This window comes from Pipistrellus hanaki, assembly GCF_964339955.1.
Source record: "Pipistrellus hanaki genome assembly, chromosome: 7".
Taxonomy (NCBI): domain Eukaryota; kingdom Metazoa; phylum Chordata; class Mammalia; order Chiroptera; family Vespertilionidae; genus Pipistrellus; species Pipistrellus hanaki.
In genome coordinates, this window is record NC_140509.1 from 75,222,321 (window position 1) to 75,243,436 (window position 21,116).

The 21,116-nt window shown below is 41.7% G+C and overlaps 1 protein-coding gene across 5 annotated transcripts in view; it reads right to left on the reverse strand.

Annotated features, from left to right (window-relative positions):
- The window catches only part of NKAIN2 (sodium/potassium transporting ATPase interacting 2), a gene marked incomplete at its 3' end in the record, with an annotated part of 734,130 nt that extends 713,889 nt beyond the window's left edge, over positions 1-20,241 (reverse strand). For all 5 annotated transcript variants that reach the window (XM_084889671.1, XM_084889670.1, XM_084889673.1 and 2 more), the window contains exon 1: positions 19,848-20,241. In XM_084889671.1, coding sequence (XP_084745797.1) covers positions 19,848-19,901 — 54 coding nt within the window. In that variant the 5' untranslated portion in view covers positions 19,902-20,241. The remainder of the gene's footprint in view (positions 1-19,847) is intronic.
- Positions 20,242-21,116: the final 875 nt, after the last annotated feature.

Below are 21,116 nucleotides of genomic sequence, written 5' to 3' on the forward strand. Positions count from 1 at the left end.
CAGATGAAAAAAAAATAAGTTTTAGAGCCAGCATGATCAAATCAGGGGACAATGATTCCCTTCCCACTTTCCATCTGAGCAGCACCTTACATCAACATTAGTGCTATCAGCACCTGACCTGCACCAGCTGCTCTCAACTTCCCCACAGAAAATAAGACACCGGATCTAAAATAGTGAAGACTAATATGAAGGGGCCATCTTTCATTCAAGGGTTATTTTCAACTTCTCAATTAAAACATTATTTGTATCTACTTGTATGTGTGTGTTTCTACTGGCTACATAAATGGATCACCTCTACACTTTCTGAACAGCATTCTTTATTTTCTTCTAAATTGTCAATTTCTATAACGATCCAATGATCCGCTGGCATGAAATATAACTCATCAGAAACAGGGTAGCAACAGCCCAAATGAGTCCTGAGCAATATTGATATAAACCATCAGCTGCTTTGTTTTTGAGGCCAAATCACTGTGAAACAACTATGATGTTTCATTCTATTTGCTTCTTTTTCTGTATCAAGATAGATTTATTAGACTACACGTTGAAAATTGAAAAAATACAGAAAGGATATTAATTGCAACAAGGATCATGATTATCTTACAAAAAGATGATATTCTGGAGTCTATTTGTAATTTTCTATTGCTGAAAATTACTTGTTTTCATCAAAAACTGAACTATGTGACTGAAATGTAACATGTAACCCGTTTTACTTTTTTAAAACACTGTGTGTTAAGTATTATCTATTGCAAAACAGGGAGGAACACCATACAAGTTCCTTTTTTACTGTTGACACTATTACAGATGCCCCCCATTTCCCCCATTTGTCTACCTCCACCAAGCTCCCCCCCCCCCCCCCCCGCAGCCTTCACCAAACTTGTCTGTCTGTGACCATGGGCTATGCATATATGTTCTTTGCCTAATCTCTTCACCTTCTTTTATCTAGTCCTCCTGATCTTCCTCCCCTCTGACATCTGTCAGTCTGTTGCATGCATCCATGCCTCTGATTCTATTTTGTTCATCGGTTTATTTTGTTCATTAGATTCCACAAATAAGTGAGGTCACATGGTATTTGTTTTTCTCTGAGTGGCTTATTTTTCTTAGCATAATAATCTCCAGGTCCACCCATACTGTCACAAAGGGTAAGAGTTTCTTTGTTATAGCTGCATAGCATTCCATTGCGCTAAATGTGTCACAACCTTTTTTGAAAATATATTTTTATTGATTTCAGAAAGGGAAGGAGAGGAAGAGAGAGATAAAATCATTGATCAACCTCCTTCTACACACCCCTCTCTGGGGATAGAACTCACGACCTGGGCATGTGCCTTGACTGGGAATTGAACTGTGACCTCTTGGTTCATAGGTCACTGGTCAACCACTGAGTCACGCTAGCTGGGCACCACAGACTTTTTATCCACTCATCTACTTGGGCTGTTCCCAGGTCTTGGCTGTTGCTGCTATGGACACAGGGGTGCACACATTCTTTCTGACTGGTGTTTCGGGATTCTTATGATACTTTCCCAGAAGTGGAATTGCTGGGCAATTCCATTTTTAATTTTTTGAGGACACTCCATACTATTTTACGAAGTGTCTGCACCAGTCTGCATTCCCACCAGCAGTACAGGACGGTTCCCTTTTCTCCACCTCCTCGCCAGCACTTGTCGTTTGTTGATTTATTGATGGTGATACCTCACTGTCATTTTAATTTGCATCTCTGAGTGAAGCCTAAAGCTGCAATTTTCATTTAACATGCATTATTTTAAAACATCTTAAAATATAAGAGATTTAAGTTACATTTTAACTTTTAAATATTAAGTTAGGTAGAATCTTCCTCTAGGCTTTAAATAATAAAAATTGGTTGGAGTATATGGCTAAATAGCAAAGGGTTGGCAATAATACCCCATTAATTTCAAAGCCAGTAATACCTTTTTAAAATTCAGGTCATTGACAAGACTAATAAATGTGCCTCCGGTCAACCCATGATCTGCACGCATGATCTGCACAATAGCTGGGGGGATTCCGGTCTGGCACAGCCACTGAGAGGCCAGCATGGCTTGTCCAGCTGTGAAGCAAGTGCATGGGCAGCCTGAAAAGCACTGGCAGTGTTCGAGTCCCACAGGCGGCACTCTGCTGCTGCCACACCAGTGGGAAATGGCACCTATAAGCATGTCTAAAGAAGTGATCGCATCTACTCAGAATACAGGCAGCTTATTTTAAAATTCCCAATGCAAATTAAAAGTCCCCTTCTTTCTTTTCTGGTCAGCTATGAAGAAGTAAGTGCTTTATATTAAAAAAAAAAAACAAAAAAAAACAAAACAAAAAAAAAAACTCTTTGTATCAATATTTCATTTCCTAGTGCCTGTAGAGAAACAGTGAGTCAATTTGGCTACTTACACTGGAGAATGAGAACCTGATTTCTCAAATGCCAGACATCCACTGATCCCTGTATCTGTTTCATTGGTCACATCATTTTTTTTTTCTTTTAATACTTTCAGTTTAATCCAGTAGGTGACAGATGTTTAATAAAAACTTTTGAAACACTTTTTTTGATACAGCACTGCCCTTAATATGATGTGAATATATATTTTTTTAAAAACCTGATGACAACCAAAGTCCAGGCTAGTAAGGATTTAAGCATGACATCTAATTTAGTACAAGACCTTACATATAGAAAACACACAGAATACCTTATCTACTTTTTTTTTTTCTGAGAGGTGATGTTTTTAAATGTCAGGTAATCATCTAAAATCATACCAGATTTTTCCTTCTCTTTCTGCTGTTTGACGAAGAACTCTTTGAGCTGAACTATAAGGCATCATGTCATTGAGCAAGCAGCTTAGCTTTGATTGGCAGTGTTTTCTATGCCTTCCAGCGTTCCAATGTGCACTCATACTCTCCTCCAAGAGTTAATTCTGGGGCTGGCAGGGATGTCTACATTTAAAAGCTAACTCATGTCTCTACTGGGAGTGCATCCTAACTGATTATCCCTGTGGTATGGGTCATCTCTAAAGGCATGTCCAGCATCTAGCTTTCCACTGCATTACTTTCCCTTAAAGCAGGAAGTAAGACTGGGAATCCTCCAAGTTCGGCTCATACTGGATTTTCTAATTAGACGATCGGAAAGCTTTAATTAATAAGATGACCCCCGTATAAAAATCAGATCACACTGTTAAGCACTTACAACTTACAAATTTTAGCAAGTGCTGACTTTTGCAAGTCAGCCAACTTTGTTAGTTCTCAACAGTCCTTTAATTAGGCTAGACAGAGAGTAGCAGGCACTAATGTGTGTCTTGGCGGAATTCCAGTGGGAGATCACAGCAATCTGGCCTAGGAAAACTTCCACTGGTTTCATCGGAACACAGCAGTCTTCTCCACTCTGTCTCTGATTTATTCTCCACTGATGCTTTATGAGGGCTCCTGTTTTCCACCCTGAGCACTACTGATATCACGTTAACAAGACCTGCTGAAAACCTGCCCCACCGAGAAAAACAATGTACTGAGAAGTACCCCGTGTTCTAAGAAAACCCACAGTCCTCTCCTCATAGGTAGCCAGCACACCTGACTAAGTCAATTCCTACGAAAAGCATAATTTTCTTCTCTCCTTCCTCCCATCCTACACCCACTACCTTAGTGCGCGCGCGAGCACACACACACACACACACCGTCCATACATCTCAACATTCATAGAGCCCACATACATCTTTAAATATATGCTTTTACTGATTTCCAAGAAAGGAAGGGAGAAGAGAGAGAAAGAAACATCGATGATGACAGAGAATCATTGACGGGCTGCCTCCTGCACGTACCCGATTGGGGATCAAGCCTGTATCCAAGCCATGTGCCCTGACTGGGAATCAAACCATGATCTCCTGATTCATGAGTTAATGCTCAACCACTGAGCCACACCAGTCCAGCTGGCCCTATATACAGCCTTAGAAGGATTACACATAAATGCAAATTTTAAAAAGCTTCGTATGCATCCATTTCTAAGCTTATTAAGGTGTGCGTGGGTTTGTTCATTTGTTTGTTTGTTTTTCCTTTTGGCCTGTTACTGCTATTTTACCCTGTACTTTGTTAAAGAAAAATGCATGAAGTAAAATATTAATTGACTTCTATATAAATACGTAGCTGAAAATGCACCTTCTAGCCTGAATCTCCCAGAAAAAGGCATTGTTAAATGCAAGATCTAATAATAAAATCAAACTAAAAGAACCATCACAAAGTCTTATAATTTACTCCCCTCCCCGAAAGCATGCAAATAAAGCCCACCAAAAGGTGGAGTTACCACAAGCAATTAAGTTGGGCCAAGAGAAATGATACAGTCTAAGAGAGGATAATTTAAAAAATTAATATTTGCTGTTTTACAATACTTCTATAGCAATAACTTGGCCTTCTGGTGAATCAGGATATCAAATATTAAAATATTGTTGAATATTCCTGCTTTTGAGGGATCACCTAAAATATGACTTAAGCATTTTTTAAATAAGTTCCAAAAAGCAATGTTATAATTTGTGTATGTGTTTCCATAAGACTAAGGAAAGGTTTCCAAATCTTCAGAGTGTTAAAAGATGTTGACTTCTTAATTTACTGTCATAATATTAACTTTTACCCAAATGTTTTATTGGATTAAAAGCTCAGAATTTGACCCAAAGCTTCACACATATCACTTTCATGTAAATAAGTACATGTTTATCTCATAATTAATATGTATTCCTTATCTGAAATATTTCTTAAGACATTTCATGAAGATACACACATTTACCCACACACGCACACTCACACTGCACATTTTAGCAGACTATTGGGCTTGGAAGAGAACAAATTATAAGTGTCAGATATTCCCTGACAGTCTTTACTGGTACCGAAGGAAAGCTGACATTCACTAAGTCTTAGATAACAGCCACCTGGCTCAAACTAAAGTGAGCAAAACAGCTAAGAATACAGAGGATTGGCTGAACACAAACTGACCATAAAAAGTAGCTTTTAAATAAATCTAGATCAGTGTTTTTCAACCTTTTTTGGGCAAAGGCACACTTGTTTCATAAAAAAAATCACGAGGCACACCACCATTAGAAAATGTTAAAAAAATTTAACTCTGTGCCTATATTGACTATATATAAAGTAATTCTCTTGAATAGAAATCAAATAAACACAAAGAAAGTATTTTATAATTACTTTATTATGAAATATTAAGTAAACAAAATAGTGAAAAATTATAAAATTCTTGTCTTGTCTGCACCTACAGCACACCAGGCAACTAGTGTGCCGCGGAACAGCGGTTGAAAAACGCTGATCTAGATTCAACATTGCCTCTCCAGTTGATATTCCTGCAAATGCTTACTCAACATTCCCCTTGCCTGATACATGTCAACCTACATTCCAGGCTCCTGTATTTATATTCAGATCTAACAGATCTTTGCAATATGTAAATTACATGTATAAACTATATTAAACAAAGCTAGATGATATAAATTTAAAATAAACTTAAATTAGCATTTTTAAAGATCTCACTCTTTTTTTAACATGTATTTTATTGATTTTTTTAGAGAGACAGGAAGGGAGAGGGAGAGAGGCATTGATGTGAGGATTGAACCTACAAGCTGAGTATGTGCCATGACTGGGAATTGAACCAGAGGCCTTTTAGTGAACAGGATAACACTCAACCATCTGAGCCACGCTGGCCAGGGTCATAAATTAACTTTTTTTTTTAATTGGACCATGATGGCCCAGATTACATAAACGGTCATTTTTCAGCAACACATCGTATTTTTATTAAGCTCAAGTGTGATCTTATATTAAATAATGAACAGAGAACAGTAAAGCATTTTAGCTACTATCATCTTAAGTATAAAATATAGCTAATGTATATATATATATATATATATATATATATATATATATATATATATAGAAGCCAAGCAGCCAGAAGGACGGAACAACCAGTTGCTACAATGCTCACTGCAGTGGCCCAATAAGGGTCCCGATCTCACCCCCCCCCCAACCTCCTGCACCCCATCCCCCCAGCCAGCCACACCCCAGATCAGGTCCCCCTATCCCAATGGGGGTGGGGCTGGCTGGTCAACCTCCCATGCCCCCTACCCCCAGCCCTACCCTCAATCACCCCCCGAGAGGTGGGGCTTGCAGCCAACCTCCTGGGGCCCCACTCCCTGGCCAGCCCAGCCCTGATGGGCCTTCATCAGGGCTGGGCTGGGCTGGCCGGACCCCACCTGTGCATGAATTCGTACACTGGGCCTCTAGTAAATAAATAAATAATAAGCCTCATGTTGCAATTTGGACCCATCTTCACTTATAACAAGCACTAGATATTAGATCAATTTAAGATAGAAACACAGCTTGACATTTCTTCCAGTTAGATCATATCCTAATTGACAAGAGGGTGGAAACATACACTTAATTTATTCAGCACATGTCATTATGCTATTCATGGGTGGACATTTCATAAATCTCACTTGATTAAGCTGATTTAGTAATTACTTAATTTCTTCCCACTGTCTGTTCATTCATTCTTTCATTTTGAAACAATCATAACAGTGCTACAAGGTAGGAATCGACTCCTCCCTCATTCCTGGAGTCGCTCTGGGTCTTCTCCATCTCCCAACACCTCCAGGCAGGGCCCTGGGCACGCCTGGCTCTCAGCATGTGGCTGGCAATGTTCCCATCCCCTGCTGCATCCAAACCACATCAGAAAGACTCTCAGAGAGAAGGGTTTTGTACAGAAGATGTTTTAATCTCACAGAATTGCTTTTCACATAGGAAGTTGACATCCCTTCTCTAAATTGAGATTCCCTGCCTCTGCCAACAACTTTGCTAACATTTATCACCCATGCATTCCTGTTCCTATCTACGTTCAACATGTAACATTTTTATTCATATTAGGAAAGATTAAATTAAAAGATGGGCCCAGCAACAGCAAACATACCACAGAACCCTTCTGTGTGTGAAGTGTATATTGAATTGCTATATAAACCTCAAAAGAGACAAAACAACAACAAAAAACTCATCGGGGTTTATTCTCTCAATTTTAGAGACAAGCTAGCATTTCAGGCCATTTTGATAGTTCACAAATCCACAGCATCAAAGCAGGTGCAGTCACAGGGCATCATCGGGACTTCATTCTTGTGAAAGGAAGTGAAAACCAATAGTTTCCCTTAAGGATTAGAATAAGAGAGGCATACAATACTGTGCTTACAAGATTTACAGTTGCTACATGTCGAGTGAACTTATGCCATTTCCCTGATCTTTAGGGCAGCTGTTTCTGTTTCTGTAACAAAAACAAAATGAATCTGAGACTATCAAGTGTTTGTAAACTGGGAGAGCACTGTCCCATACATGCAAGAGCATGTGGAACTTCCCATGAGTGATTTATACAAAACCAGAAACACGTTCTTAAGCAGACTCTTAATGAATTCACGGTTAGCTTCACGGTCCTCATTACAACAGCCTTTAAAAGAAATATCCATCATTTTAGGTACAGTAGCATCACTTGCTTCTGAATTGTTAGACATTCACCAGACCCTCACCATGCCCCTAGTCCTATAGGGAAATAGGGAAGCTTTAATACAAAGCCAAAAGAAAAGCTAAACTTAAGTTCATATATGCTACTGAAGTGCCAGAACTTAACTACCATCCTTCGACTGAATAAATGAAACCATATTTGATGAAAGATGGACAAAAATAAAACTTATTTTAACAACTTAATTCCTTTTGACACGAGTAAAAAAAAAAAAAACAACACAAAATCTTACCCAAAGTGCAAATATTTTGGAAAAATCATACATGACAGGTTCACTATCACCAAATTTGCAAGCCAACTTTATTTAAAAAGAAAGAAGGGAAAAGGAGACTCGGACACTCTACCACCTGTGTAATATCAAATTCATAATAGTTTTTTAAAGCTTTCAAAGAGTTAGCTCGCTCACTGCTCCCAATACCTATAAACACATTCACTGACCCAACCTCGCCTCTGCACCTCGGAGTAATCAAGTGGAAGGAACCAGCAGCGTTGCCATCGGTAGCGAGGTATTAAAGGAAGGAAGCAAAGGGAATTGGACGTTGTTGAGCCTAATGGGCTGGGGCCCTGAACCGGACACTGAGCCTGTGTGTTTCACCAGGTGGCGGCAGCGTCACACAGACCCCAGGGCACTTGGCCCCCAAGGAGACCTAAGCCCTCCCAGTGGACAGGAAATCTCCCCAGAAGCACGATCTTGCCCTAGACACCAATCTGTCAGGGGGAGGGGCAGAGGTAGGCCCATGCCCAACAGAAGTCACAATGGCACAGGGCAGGGGCTTGGCCATAGAGGCCTGTGAGTCTAACTTGGGAAAGAGACCATTGGTCAGGGTGGACCATCAAAGCCCAGGACATTTGGTAAGCAGGTTATTTTTAAAAGCTCCTAGTCATGGCCCCAGGGGAACAGAGAAGAGCTTTCTCGCCAGAGCACAGTGGATCATGAGGGCCTAGCAGCCAACTGGGGTGGCGGCCATGCAGGCTCCAATGGATAAACTTAATCTGAAACAAACTCTGCTCACTGGCCTTCCTTTGGGCCTTAATGAAGGCAAGAATGGGCTTTTTCATTGGCGGGCGGAGAGATGGGACACTGATAACCCAGTGTACTATTTCCACCCCAATAACTCTTGCCACACCACAGTCTCCCATGGGTGGGACCTTGGAATCCTTTCTTCAATTCCATGAAAGAGCCCAATCTCCATTGGCAGCAATAGCACCTGCATACACCATATACTCTAGGCCAGTGGTCACCAAACTGCAGCTTGAGAGCCACATGGGGTTCTTTGGCCCCTTGAGTGTGGCTTTTCCACAAAATACCACATGGGGGTGCGCACATACAGTGTGATTGAAACTTCATGGCCCATGCGCAGAAGTCGGTTTTCGGCCTGGGCGAGTCTCTTTTGAAGAAGTAGTGTTAGAAGTTTAAGTTTAAAAAATTTGGCTCTCCAAAGAAATTTCAATCATTGTACTGTTGATATTTGGCTCTGTTGACTAATGGGTTTGCCAACTACTGCTCTAGGACGAGCATGTCAAATTCAAAGGCTAACAAGGGCCAAATAAACAGGGTTTAAGTTTATGTGGGCTGCAAACACACACACACACACAAAAGCTTCAATTTTCATAGAAATGTAGGTTTATTTCGATAGAGACATGCTGAATACAAAGGGCTGCAATAAATGAGTAATCATTAACATAAACTAATAAAACATTTTAATAAAAATTAACACGTTTTCTTGAATATTAAGTTACCAGACACTGAATAACTGCACAAATTAATAAGCATAATGTAATTAAACCTATTTTTCTTGTTCTCTGAAAGCAAAATATTTCCTGTGGCACACACCAAACAAGTCAGTCCAAGACTAATGACGTGGCCATGGGCTGCTAAAATATTCACTGCTGGTATTAGTGGAGAGAAATGGTGCGCCTGTGCATAAGGCACATCAGGGATATGAATACAACGCGATTATAGTAATCAGTCATTAGCGAACATTGTAGTTCCTTATTAATAATTATGTATAGCAGGGTATTGTAAAAATTAAGTCACGATATTTTTATTAAAATGTTTCCTACATACTCTTATATCGGCTAGGCTGCAAAAATATGGTTGTGGGCTGCGGCCAGTGGGCCCGGAGTTTGACATGCTTGCACAAGTGGTCAGCAAACTGTGGCTCTGGCTTGCTAGCCTCTGTTTGTCGCTGTGTTGACTCATGGGTTTGAGGCTCTGTTGACTAATGAGTGTGCCGACCACTGCTCTAAGGCCTATGGTTCTTATCTCACAAAGAGAATGAAGTCAGAATGCCTGGGTCCTAAAGAGTAATGAATTCTGACCTCCAGGAGCAAGCTGCCTCCCACCACTGCATGTGCCTTACAAAGGGAGACGCTCAAGGCCAAGAGGAAGTAGCACCCCCTTATCCAGGGGCCCAGAACACAGAGAGCAGCACACCACCGGGCTAGGACGCTCTCTCCTCACTGGAGCTGGGGAAGTCCCCTCCATCTTCTCCCAGTGCCATTAGAGACTGTCCTTTCTACAAGTGATACTGAGAGAGATCTGCCTTCTGTATCCCCCATGGCTCACACAGAGAAGGCTCCAATGAATTCCCCACCACTGACCATTCTAGACATCACACTGACTCTCCATCAGTTGACACACAGCTGTCAGTCAAAGGATCTGAAACCCTCCCTTATTCTTTTGTGCGATTAGCATCAATCCTACAAATGCATACAAAGCCTTCTGTGAACAGGGGAGATGTGATCCCTCCATTCCAAACTAAGACCCATTTGTTTTCAAAGAATGCCCCATTGTTGGGGTTTTAAATGTACCACTGTTTTAAGAGTGTATGCATTGATTAGAAAACAAAGGAGGGTATGAGGTCTCACTCCTCACCACAAAGATTTGAGATATGATGCTAGAAGAGGGAGTTTGGTTTTCAATGTAGGATACAGGCATTGCTCCTCATCGCTGCTTTTCAAAGAAAGTGCTTCTTCAGACGCCCTCTGCCAGGTGTCCCAAAGTCCCAAATATCCTTGGAAACTTACTGCACCATGTCATCATCTTTGCTGCATCAGCAACGGGACATGACTCAATATCACTGTTAAGGGTTGTGATTTTAGTGGCTGAAACATAATTTCAAGAAACTCAAGTACACATAAAAGTAACAGCCACGTAGCTGAAAACAAGGATCCCTTCATATATTTTAACTATGTGATAATAATATTCTTAAACATCGTTATGGGTTCCTGTTTGTCATGTATCTGTTGAATGGGTTAAAACTTTCCATACTGAACTCTTAGCCTTCAAACATTGTTCAGATTAACGCAGTATTAACTTTTAGACTGTATCATTAGCCTAGAGAAAATTTGTCACTGAAAAGTGTTTCTGAGAATACTAGTTCCCCAGAAGATTAATAGGGGTATCAGAAAGAAAGAGGTTCCTGAGTTCATTGTAAGCACTTTGCAAGTATTCGCAGAGATAAATGGACTTAAGCAAGGGTTTCTTCAGTGTAGGACTTCCTGGAATGGCTAGTATATTTTGTGACTTTTAAGAATAAGGTAGGAGAGGGAATAAAACCTGCAGTGTTGCAAAACTTATTTAACCTCAGAGCTCACGTTCAGCAGAACATTTTGCAGAACTAGGTCCCATGGAACACAGTTTTAGAATTGCAGGCCTGAAGAGAAAGCATGCTGACTGGTTTGCAAAATCCAAGTTGAATTCCTAATGGACGCTTAAAGCAGGCACCTCAGACACATAAGTAGAGTATTGTCCTATCGATTTAAACCGACCGCATCTAGTGTTAAGATCCTTACTTATGTAGCACCCCATGGGACAACAATGATGGCGGGTGAAGAAAACATGTTTCTACAGGAAACTAGTCGTGGCAACGAGGACCACAGGTCAAATGATGTATCAGCATCCCAATAACTGTTCCTACTCTGGCTAGAGGAACTGTCCTAAAATATCAAACTATTAACCATTACCAAAATTTTCCAGGTATTGGAAGTAACACAACCACAAAGCCTTATATATAATTATTTTTAAAAAATTATATATATGTTATATATAAATTATATATAATATATATATATATATATAAATCAATATATATATATTGATTTTTTTTTACAGAGGAAGAGAGAGTGATATAAAGCTAGAAACATTGATAGGAGAGAAACATCGATCAGCTGCCTCCTGCACACCCCCTACTGGGAATGTGCCCACAACCACGGTACATGCCCTTGACCGGAATCACACCTGGGACCCTTCAGTCCACAGGCCGACCCTCTATCCACTGAGCTAAACCAGTCAGGGCTGTGAAGCTCTTTCATGTAAACTTTAAGCACGTTTTCTCCCCAGATGCTCCTAGGTGTTCCATAGGGTAAATAGGTCATGAATTACCTGCCCCACTTTTCAAATGAGGAAATGACACTCAGGAATATAAATGGCCTGAGCAAAGTCACAGTTATTTACTTGTCCAGGGTGAAAGCACTAGACCAGGCAGAGAAAAATCTGCCTTCTCACTAAGCCCAGTGCTTCTTCAGCATATTCCCACCTCTCTCTCTCTCTCTCCCCCAGGCAGAGTGAGAAGCTGTTCCAGAAATTTAGACTGAGGGGCTCCGAAGAAAGAGAGGCAGGTGCAGAAACCAATGCTGCTCCAGCATCACCAGGCACGAATCTCTTTCAGATTTTTCTATATCATCACTACGTATTGCAAGGACGCAAAAGCTGTGAAAAAGACCTTCCAGTTGCCTTATTTAAACTTCAGAATAAGGACTAAGCTAGAAGTCAGAAATAAGCGTCCTGGGTCCTAAAAAAAAAAAAAAAAAAAAAAAAAAAAATGGTTTTCTTTCACATGATCAACAGGTAAATAAATGAGCTATTTATCTGGCTGGGTTGAAGAATTTCAAAAACAGGTCATGCATCCATACACTCTTACACGAAGATCTGTGTTCTAGGCCTGGTGTTCTCAGAGTTTGGTCCCTGACAAGAATCAACAGAGTCCTCAGGGAACTCATTAGAAATGCAAACCCTAGTTCTAGTTCCTCCCCAGACCTTCTGAACCAGAACTCTGCCGTGGGCCAACTTGTTTGCATAGAAAAGGCCTGCCAATGGTTTTGACTTCAGACTCAAGTTTTAAAAGTGCTCCAGGATATTCAATGCATATTTTAAATAACAAATACTCACCCTGGCTGGTATAGCTCAGTAGTTGAACACTGACCCATACAACAGGAGGCCACAGGTTCTATTCCCAGTCAGGGTCAGGGCACATGTCTGGGTTATGGGCTCAATCCCCAGTGAGGAGCGGGCGGGCGGGCGGGAGGGGCGGGCGGGCGGCCGAAACAAGCAGGAGGCAGCCGATTTATGTTGATGTTTCTCTCTCATCAATGTTTCCATCTCTCTCTCCCTCTCCCTCTCTCTCTAAAAATAAATAAATAAATAAATAAAACCCACTTAAATAACTTACTACTCAAAATCATTTCCAACAATAATTTAACTAATAATCTCACCAGTAGTAGTCTGGGTGGATTTAGGATTTAGGATTTGGGAAATGTTTAAAAAAACAAAAATAAAAATAAAAAATAAACAAACAGGCAAATGACATTACTCTATATTCGCCATTCATCCTGGAATGGTTGCATAAAGAACTGGAAGTTGAGAAAAATGAATGTTTCTTCTTCCCATAGAATCTTCTAGAAGCATACCTGAGAAGGTATCCAAGCCATTACATGGCCCAAGTAATGTGTGATTAATTCTCAACAGCTGGCCAGTGATGCACAGAAGCTGTACCCTTTCCCCACCCTTCACAACAGAAGCACAAGCTGTCCCCAGCGGTTATTTCCATAGTGTCTTATTTCTGTAGCGTGGAGCCACAAGAGTGTTGTTAGGATAGTGCACACTTGCTCAGCCAGAGGCCCTGGTTCCGCCTCGGGAGGCCTCTCCTCTCATTCTCTGGCTTCCTCAGCAGCAAGTGCACGGGCCAGTCAGGTTGGACAGGAGGCTGGCCTCCACCCCACCCCACTGCATAGGCTTGTGCTGAGGACTGTGTCCATCAGGAATCAGCAGGTATGTGTTGCCTTTATTAGTAACACAAACAGAAGCTAGTTGATATAGGCTTATGCTACACAGAAAGAATGCCATGTAGTTCAGTGGCACAAACTAAGTGTCAAGTCGGACAGACGTGGATTGAAACGCAAGCCCTACCACTCACTCACTAAGAGGGTGACTTAAGAAAGTCCCTTAAACTCCCAGAGCGTCTGTTTCTTCCTCTGTAAGATGGGGGTATTGATATCTATTACCCATCTCATAGGATTATTAGAGAGAAATCAATGAAAACAACATCTATGTAGTAGTTAGTCCAGAACAAGCCTCCAATAAATTTCAACAGTTTTCATTATTAAGTACTTTGCAAAACTGGATTTTTAAAGCATAACAAGCTTTAAAAATACAAAATTAAAAAAAACAACACTATTTTTGTTCAAAGTGCATATAAAAGTTAATCGATTTGCAACTTTTCAAAGTGTTTTTAAGGGATCAAATTTAGCATGTGATCCATAAGTAATTTAAAAGGTACAATTTATTAGCATTACCAAAGTCCCTCTAATTCTATTCCAGGTTGAAAAATAGGTGTATGGCTTGCATTAGATGAAAAGTTATAACTCTTTCTGTCCATTAAACCAAGTGCCTGTTTTAGGGATTAATCAAAAGGATGACACTGCTCTGCTTTCAGGAACATGGCGCTAGTAATGCCTTCACACAGTAAGAGCTTCCCAATCAAACTCACCAGAACTGTTAGGAGAAATCAGTTTGTTAATTTCATTTTTCAACCCGCCTGGACAAAGAAAACAATATAAATGCCTTCATAACTTTCAAATGCCCTCCCATTTCCTGGGGTTGGTGAAACTGTTATTCCCACCCTAGTGAAATGAAGTACATATGTATAGACATAGTACTTGTTTCTATTGTTGTTATGGAGGGAGAATCCTAGATAAACATCATATCTTGGTGACCTATGTGTTTTATTATATTGACAATAAACACTAATAAGTTTCTATGGGAGAGAAAGGACACCAAAATTAAAGAGCTCTTTATCTAGATCAGTGTTTTTCAACCTTTTTTGGGCAAAGGCACACTTGTTTCATGAAAAAAATCACGAGGCACACCACCATTAGAAAATGTTAAAAAATTTAACTCTGTGCCTATATTGACTATATATAAAGTAATCTCTTGAATAGGAATCAAATAAACACAAAGAAAGTATTTTATAATTACTTTATTATGAAATATTAAGTAAACAAAATAGTGAAAAATTATAAAATTCTTGTCTTGTCTGCACCTACGGCACACCAGGCAACATCTCGCGGCACACTAGTGTGCCGCGGAACAGCGGTTGAAAAACACTGATCTAGATGAAGAAAAACAAAACAAACAAACAAACAAAAAACACACACAACAGACTAGAAACATTTCTCCTGCATGTGTGTTTGATTTCTGACATTCCATTTATAAGGAATGGAAACAGGGTAATTTCCACTATTAGGCATATTAGTTTCAAAGCTACTTTTGAAAAAAAATTACACTGAGCTGCTTGAGATTCTACTAAATAGCTGAAATACAGCCTTTGGAATTTTAGCCAGTAGTAGTATATATAAATAATTAATGCAATGGATGGCATGATGTTAATATTTTTATATACAGTATAAATGTGAAAATATTAAAATGTGCTTCTGTCTCAGATTTTATTTTTGTCAGAGAGAGAGAGAGAGAGAGAGAGAGAGAGAGAGAGAGAGAGAGAGAGAGAGAAAGCCATTCTGAAATTCTTGAGTTGGCAAGAGGAGAATCTGACCCCAAAGTAGAGCAGCATCCGAGGGAAAGGAGGTGGCAGTGCCCGTTTGCACGTCTGGGCCCCCGCCCACATACGGCCCCCTGCCAGAGATGACTGGCACTCTGCACAGGAAACGCTGCCCTTTATTTTATTTGACAAAGAGGAATATCTCTGCACAGATTGGCTATTGGAAACTTCAGGTGTATGTGGGAAAAAGCTGCCTCCAGGTTTGTGAACCAAGGAAGAGAGCAGGACCCTGGACTAAGTTTCTGTATCTTCCTTGGTAAACATTAGAGGAGAGTAGTGCTGAATTATAATGAGAGAATATACATATCTATACACACATACATACATGTATACATGTATACACATATACATATCTGCGTGTGTGTGTGTGTGTGTGTGTGTGTGTGTGTGTGTCAAAATGTTGGGGTCCAAATGTAGACAATGACTAAAAAGAAGAAAGTAAGTGTGCAATTTAGCAAACTCTTAGCATCTATTTTACACTATACATTTCTGAAATTTTACCTGGAAAGTTTTAGTCTTCTCCAGGAATCAGATTGATTAAGAACTTCAAGATGGAGGATTATCAATGATATCGGAATCTGAAACGTTTAATCCTCTGAGCAGGAGTGTTTCTGACAGGTAACGTTCTGCACTTCCAGAGAACTTTCAAACTTGTGCAAAGTATCCCAGGAAAAGCATAACATTCTGCCCGCACTTTTCAAGGTACTGCTTTATTTTCTAAGACGTAAGTAGCAGGCATGTAAGTGTGCCCATGGCACAAAATCACGATTGACACCACTAAGGTACTCCAGAGTTATAACAAGTTTGTTTTCAGTTAGTCCATCTACGTACTCATGGCCTTCTCCAATACATGTGTGCCTCTGAGAGTGCTTAGCAACTGCAGCAGCAAACAGCTGATCCTTCTTACTTACGTTTCCAATGTGCTTCTCCACACAGCTGCACACGCATGTGTACCAACCCAACTGCTAGTTGCACCTGCTCCAAGTTAGCAGTATTTCATGGGCCACAGGCAAGAGTGACATTCCCAAGTGCTAATCTGTTGAATGTACATCTGTGCTTTCTTTCAATAGTTGAGGACTCATGCTTTGTGCCACGTAGGAGCCTCATGTACACACATGGGGGCGATTGTGGACTTCCTTACTAGAAAAACAAAGCTGCCTTTGACATCTAAAATAAGTTATATTCTTCCATATTATGACTGAGTGGTTTTTTTTCAATGTTTATATAAAGGGCTCTTTCATTCAACCCAACATTTTTTTTAAAGCTGCAACTTTTTCAAACTGGTGTAAGTTTTAAATAAGAATTTCAATTGTTCTTTCCTATACCCACTCTATACACCCCTTCAAATGCCATCATGATTTTTGTGACTACCTGAAATCTTCCGTTTCTGAGAAGGAAGAACAGCAAGGATAAGAGGGAAATTACTTTCTTGAGATTATGAGTGTAAACTCCAGATTCTGCACGTGCAGCCAATCGGTTTCCAGAGTCACACCCCTTTGGGGAGGAGTCCCCCTGAAACCTGACGTCGGAGTAACTCTATAGCTCAGAGAGGCATGGAATGAACATTTTGTATTATATCTCTATTGTGTGAAATTCTAATGTCTTGCTTTATAACCTGATTTCCTGATTTTTAAAAGAATGTATATCTACTCACACTTGTATTCTACCCAGCATTAACTTAAAAACATGTTTAACAAGATAAAAGCAACTATCATATACAGAATCTTGACAGGTAGACTTCTCTGCGGGAATAGTCTCTGTCCTTCAGTTGTTAAAAAAAAAAAAAAAAGTGACCAATGAGGTTCCCAAGCTACCTCGTTTTCTAAGATAGTTGCAAGTTTATGTAAACATAAATATTCCTTTAAGTCTAATGAAAATATACTCTACTTATAAGGTTGGAGGTAAATGTTTTCAGAAACTTAAAATTTACTTAAGAAATAAAGTCAATAAAGTTTCTATCTTAGACTATCATGGTCTTCAATTAATTTTAACAAACTAGAATTTCTTCTGTACAGCTACAAAAAGACTACATCCAATGTTATAAGGACCCACACTACACACTTCAGAAGTAAATAAAACTAAGTAAACTTTGTGTCAATCAGTGGTACAGGAGTCATAACTTATTCTGGAAACCTGACTACTTCTAAAACAATCTTTACTCATAATAGCTCAGAGATACAAAAGTTTTTACAGATCTATCAAGATCAAAGGAAAACATATACACCCACCCAAATTATTTTGTTGTTTGGGGCTTTGCCACTATTAACTTGCAAAAGAATTCTTTTACTTAAAATGGACTACTATATTCCTAATAAGCAACAATTACCAGAAATCTCCAAGGCCCTTTAAATGTGATCATTCCTCTCTATCAAGCCAGTGGGATATTCTTCCTCCTTTGTTTTTTGTTCTGCATCTGCATGAACATGGCTGCTAATTATGTTATCCTGGTAGCACATATGTCTGAATGGGATAACAAAATATCATGATCCTTATTGAGCATAAAGTATTTCCTGGGATTCAAATGTGCATACTTGCTTAGATTGAGCACTCCTATATTGCAGCAAATTCTATTTTGTTAGAGAACTTAGCTTTGATTAAGAATTTCCGTCTCATTGGTGATATAACACCATTCCTAAAACCCATGGCATGTAGACATGCATATAATACACCATAACACACACACACACACACACACACACACACACACACCTTGAGCCTTATCCTGCTATTTTGTGTATCCAGCTTCCCTATTTGCATATTGATGTTTTCCTTAAATTGTTTAAGTTCTTGAAAGTTTGTATTCACACAAAACGCCATATAGATCTAATGCCTACATTTGCCATAATAAAGCCCTACTATGTTAAATGGTTAAAGTTAAAAGAGTATAAGAATGATATTTCCCACCCACTCATCCTCAGTTTTATGCTTTTACACAATGAATAAGCAAATGTATTCTTTTCCAACTCATATAGGAATATAAAAATGTTTTGAAAATGCTTATGCAATTTGGCATACTTAGCCTAATGTAGTTTAACAAAGTAAGCTCTCTTATTGTTCTGATCAGCTTTATCATTATGAGTAAAAATCCTTTATTTCAAAATGTAAATTAATGTGTGGAAGGAAAAAAAGTGGTTTATACATCATCAAGAAAATATGGCATTCTTAAAATTATATTGATATGTATCTTCTTTTTCTTAATTCACAGGTCAAAATATACATCATAAGGTAACTTTCCTGGAAAAGATAAACATCCTGAAATAACATATAAGAAAAAAAAAAAACTATTCAGCTAAATACTAAACAAAGCAATAACAGTAACCACCACTCATGACAACTGCTAACAAAGAACACTTAAGGAATTCTATCCATTTCCTTAGCATGCCTTTGCTCTTCTGAATACTTCCCTGATTGGACTCTCAGAAATTCCCTTCAGTCTTGTCCTTTCCGCCTTTATGAAACAGTTGTTCGAAACGTAAGTGGCTATTCAGGTTAATATATACTTTCCAGGGAAAGCTATTTTATAACAGGAGCAAGCAAGCACCTCCTACTTCAAATTAACCACTTACAGTGGCATATTTTTCACCTCTAAAGTATTTTCAGCCCCTCTTTCTATTGCCCTTAGGAAATTTAAATTCAGAGACATGACACTTCCATTATTGGCTCCTTGCCTCTTTAAAACCGAACCACATTCCTCAAAAAAGTAGTACATATAATTCTCTACCCTATAGGATCAAACAATAGTATCTATTCCAGGAGCAATGACATGCATAATGTAACACAGAATATTTTTTTCCCCTTAGAACTGTTTGTCATAACTGTGATCTGAAGGCTACTGGTTCCGTCCATGGCAATGGTGCTGCTAAGTTCATCTAAGTATTTCTCTTCCATCTACATACTTTTAAAACTCAAGGTGGCTTCCAGACCACGCCACTTTAAAGATACCATCTGCCCTACAGGGTGGTCTGTGACAGCATTCTAGCTGTAAGATAACATATTCCATGAGAAAGAACACGTCAGTGAAGAAACAAAGATACTGCAAACATTGGCGTACAGAAGAAAAGTAAACCTATACATATATAGGTATGCGTTCCACATTTCTCTGTTACCTGTATGGTGAATGATATGTGACGATCACCTTATTACAGTCCTAGGGATGCAGAGCATAAAAGAACCACAGCTCATCTTGCTTTGCTTAAAGAAATTAAAGACAAGTTCAACCCACACCCGCCAAACTGTCTTCAGAGGAACAGCAATAGGTGGGGGGGCTGAAAGGCTCAGCCTTTCTACCACACGGTGCGTCTCCCTGAAAATCATTTTAAATATAGACAACCTATCTGTCCCCTTTTCTCTTTTACTTTTTCCCCCCATCCTCATCCATCGCAGACCCTTTCCTGATCTGATCACCCACCCCCTCCCCTTGCCCACTCTCTCAGAGGCACACGCTACCCAAGAAGAGCACGGACCCAAGTGCCACTTACCAGTTGCATGCCACAGATAGAGATCAGCGTGCACCTGCCATTGCAATAGCCCATGGTTTCCGAGACCCCTGCCACCGCCAGGCTGTCCCACGCCGGCCACCGTCGAGCCCCCACCGTATCCAATCAGAGCGCCGGGGAGGACGGGCAGACCTGCCGCGGAGGGCTCAGGGGCTCCGGGCTGCCGCTGCCGGCGTCCTGGGAGCGGACAGGCATTAGGACCCGCGGGCGCCGCGGCGGCGGCAGCTCCGGCTCCGGCTCCGGCCGCGCCCGCCGCGCATACCTCCACTCGCGGGTGCGCACGCCGCGCCGCGGGCAGCGCCGCCCGTGGACGTGGCCACGCGCGCGGGGCCCGCGGGGGCAGCAGCGGTGGCCTCGCCGCGCCGCCGCGCCCACGGGCATCTGGCCGCCCAGTTGCGCCCGACGCGCGCCCGCCCGCCCGCCCGCCTCCCTGCGCCGCGCGGCTCGGGGCGCCGGGTACGCGGGGCCGATGGCGGGGGGCGCGGGGCGCGGGGCGCGGCGCGCGCGGGAGGGGGCGTCCGGGCTCCGCGGTCCCGGCGGCGGCGGCGGCGGCGGCGGCGGCTGCTGCGCGCAGGGATGCGGGGTCCGCGCCGCGTCCTGCAGCCGCGCGCCTCGGCCCCTCCCCGCGCCCAGATGTGTTAATCCTCCCGCACAGATCCTGCAGCCTGCACCCCGCGATCTCCCCCCGCCCCACCTCCAAAGGCGTCCGCTTCTCCCCACCGGCCGGCTGGGGTCCGAGGGGCGAGGAGTCCGGGCGGCGTGTCCGCGACTTGCTGGGCTGGGGACGGTCCTGCGCCCGCAACCCAGCCTGAGCGCCATAGCAAGCGGGCTGTGCGAGTGTGTGTGTGTGTGTGTGTGTGTGTGTGTGTGTGTGTGTGTGTGTGTTTGGGGAGAAGGGTTAGCCAAGGGGGACAGGATAACGGAATGGGGGTGCTGCCCAAGCATCCCGCGGGTCAAGCATCCCGCGGGTCCGGAAAGCCTGCGCGGGGCAAGTCCGAGCCCAGGAGGACCCCGGGGGAGCGGGGCGCTGCCGGCTGCCTGGCCCGGCTCCGGGGCTGCGAGCGCCGGTGCGGGCAGCGGTGCGGAGCAGGCGCCGCTCTGCCATAGGGAGCCGGTTGCTGGGGAAGTTGTCAGGGAACCTGGGAACCGGAGGGAGCGGAGACGCACTGAGTTGCAGTTGCTGCTTCTAACTGCTGTTGGTTTGCACTCGAGAAAGGAAAGGACCAGAAACCCTGTTCGCACCCCAGCCCC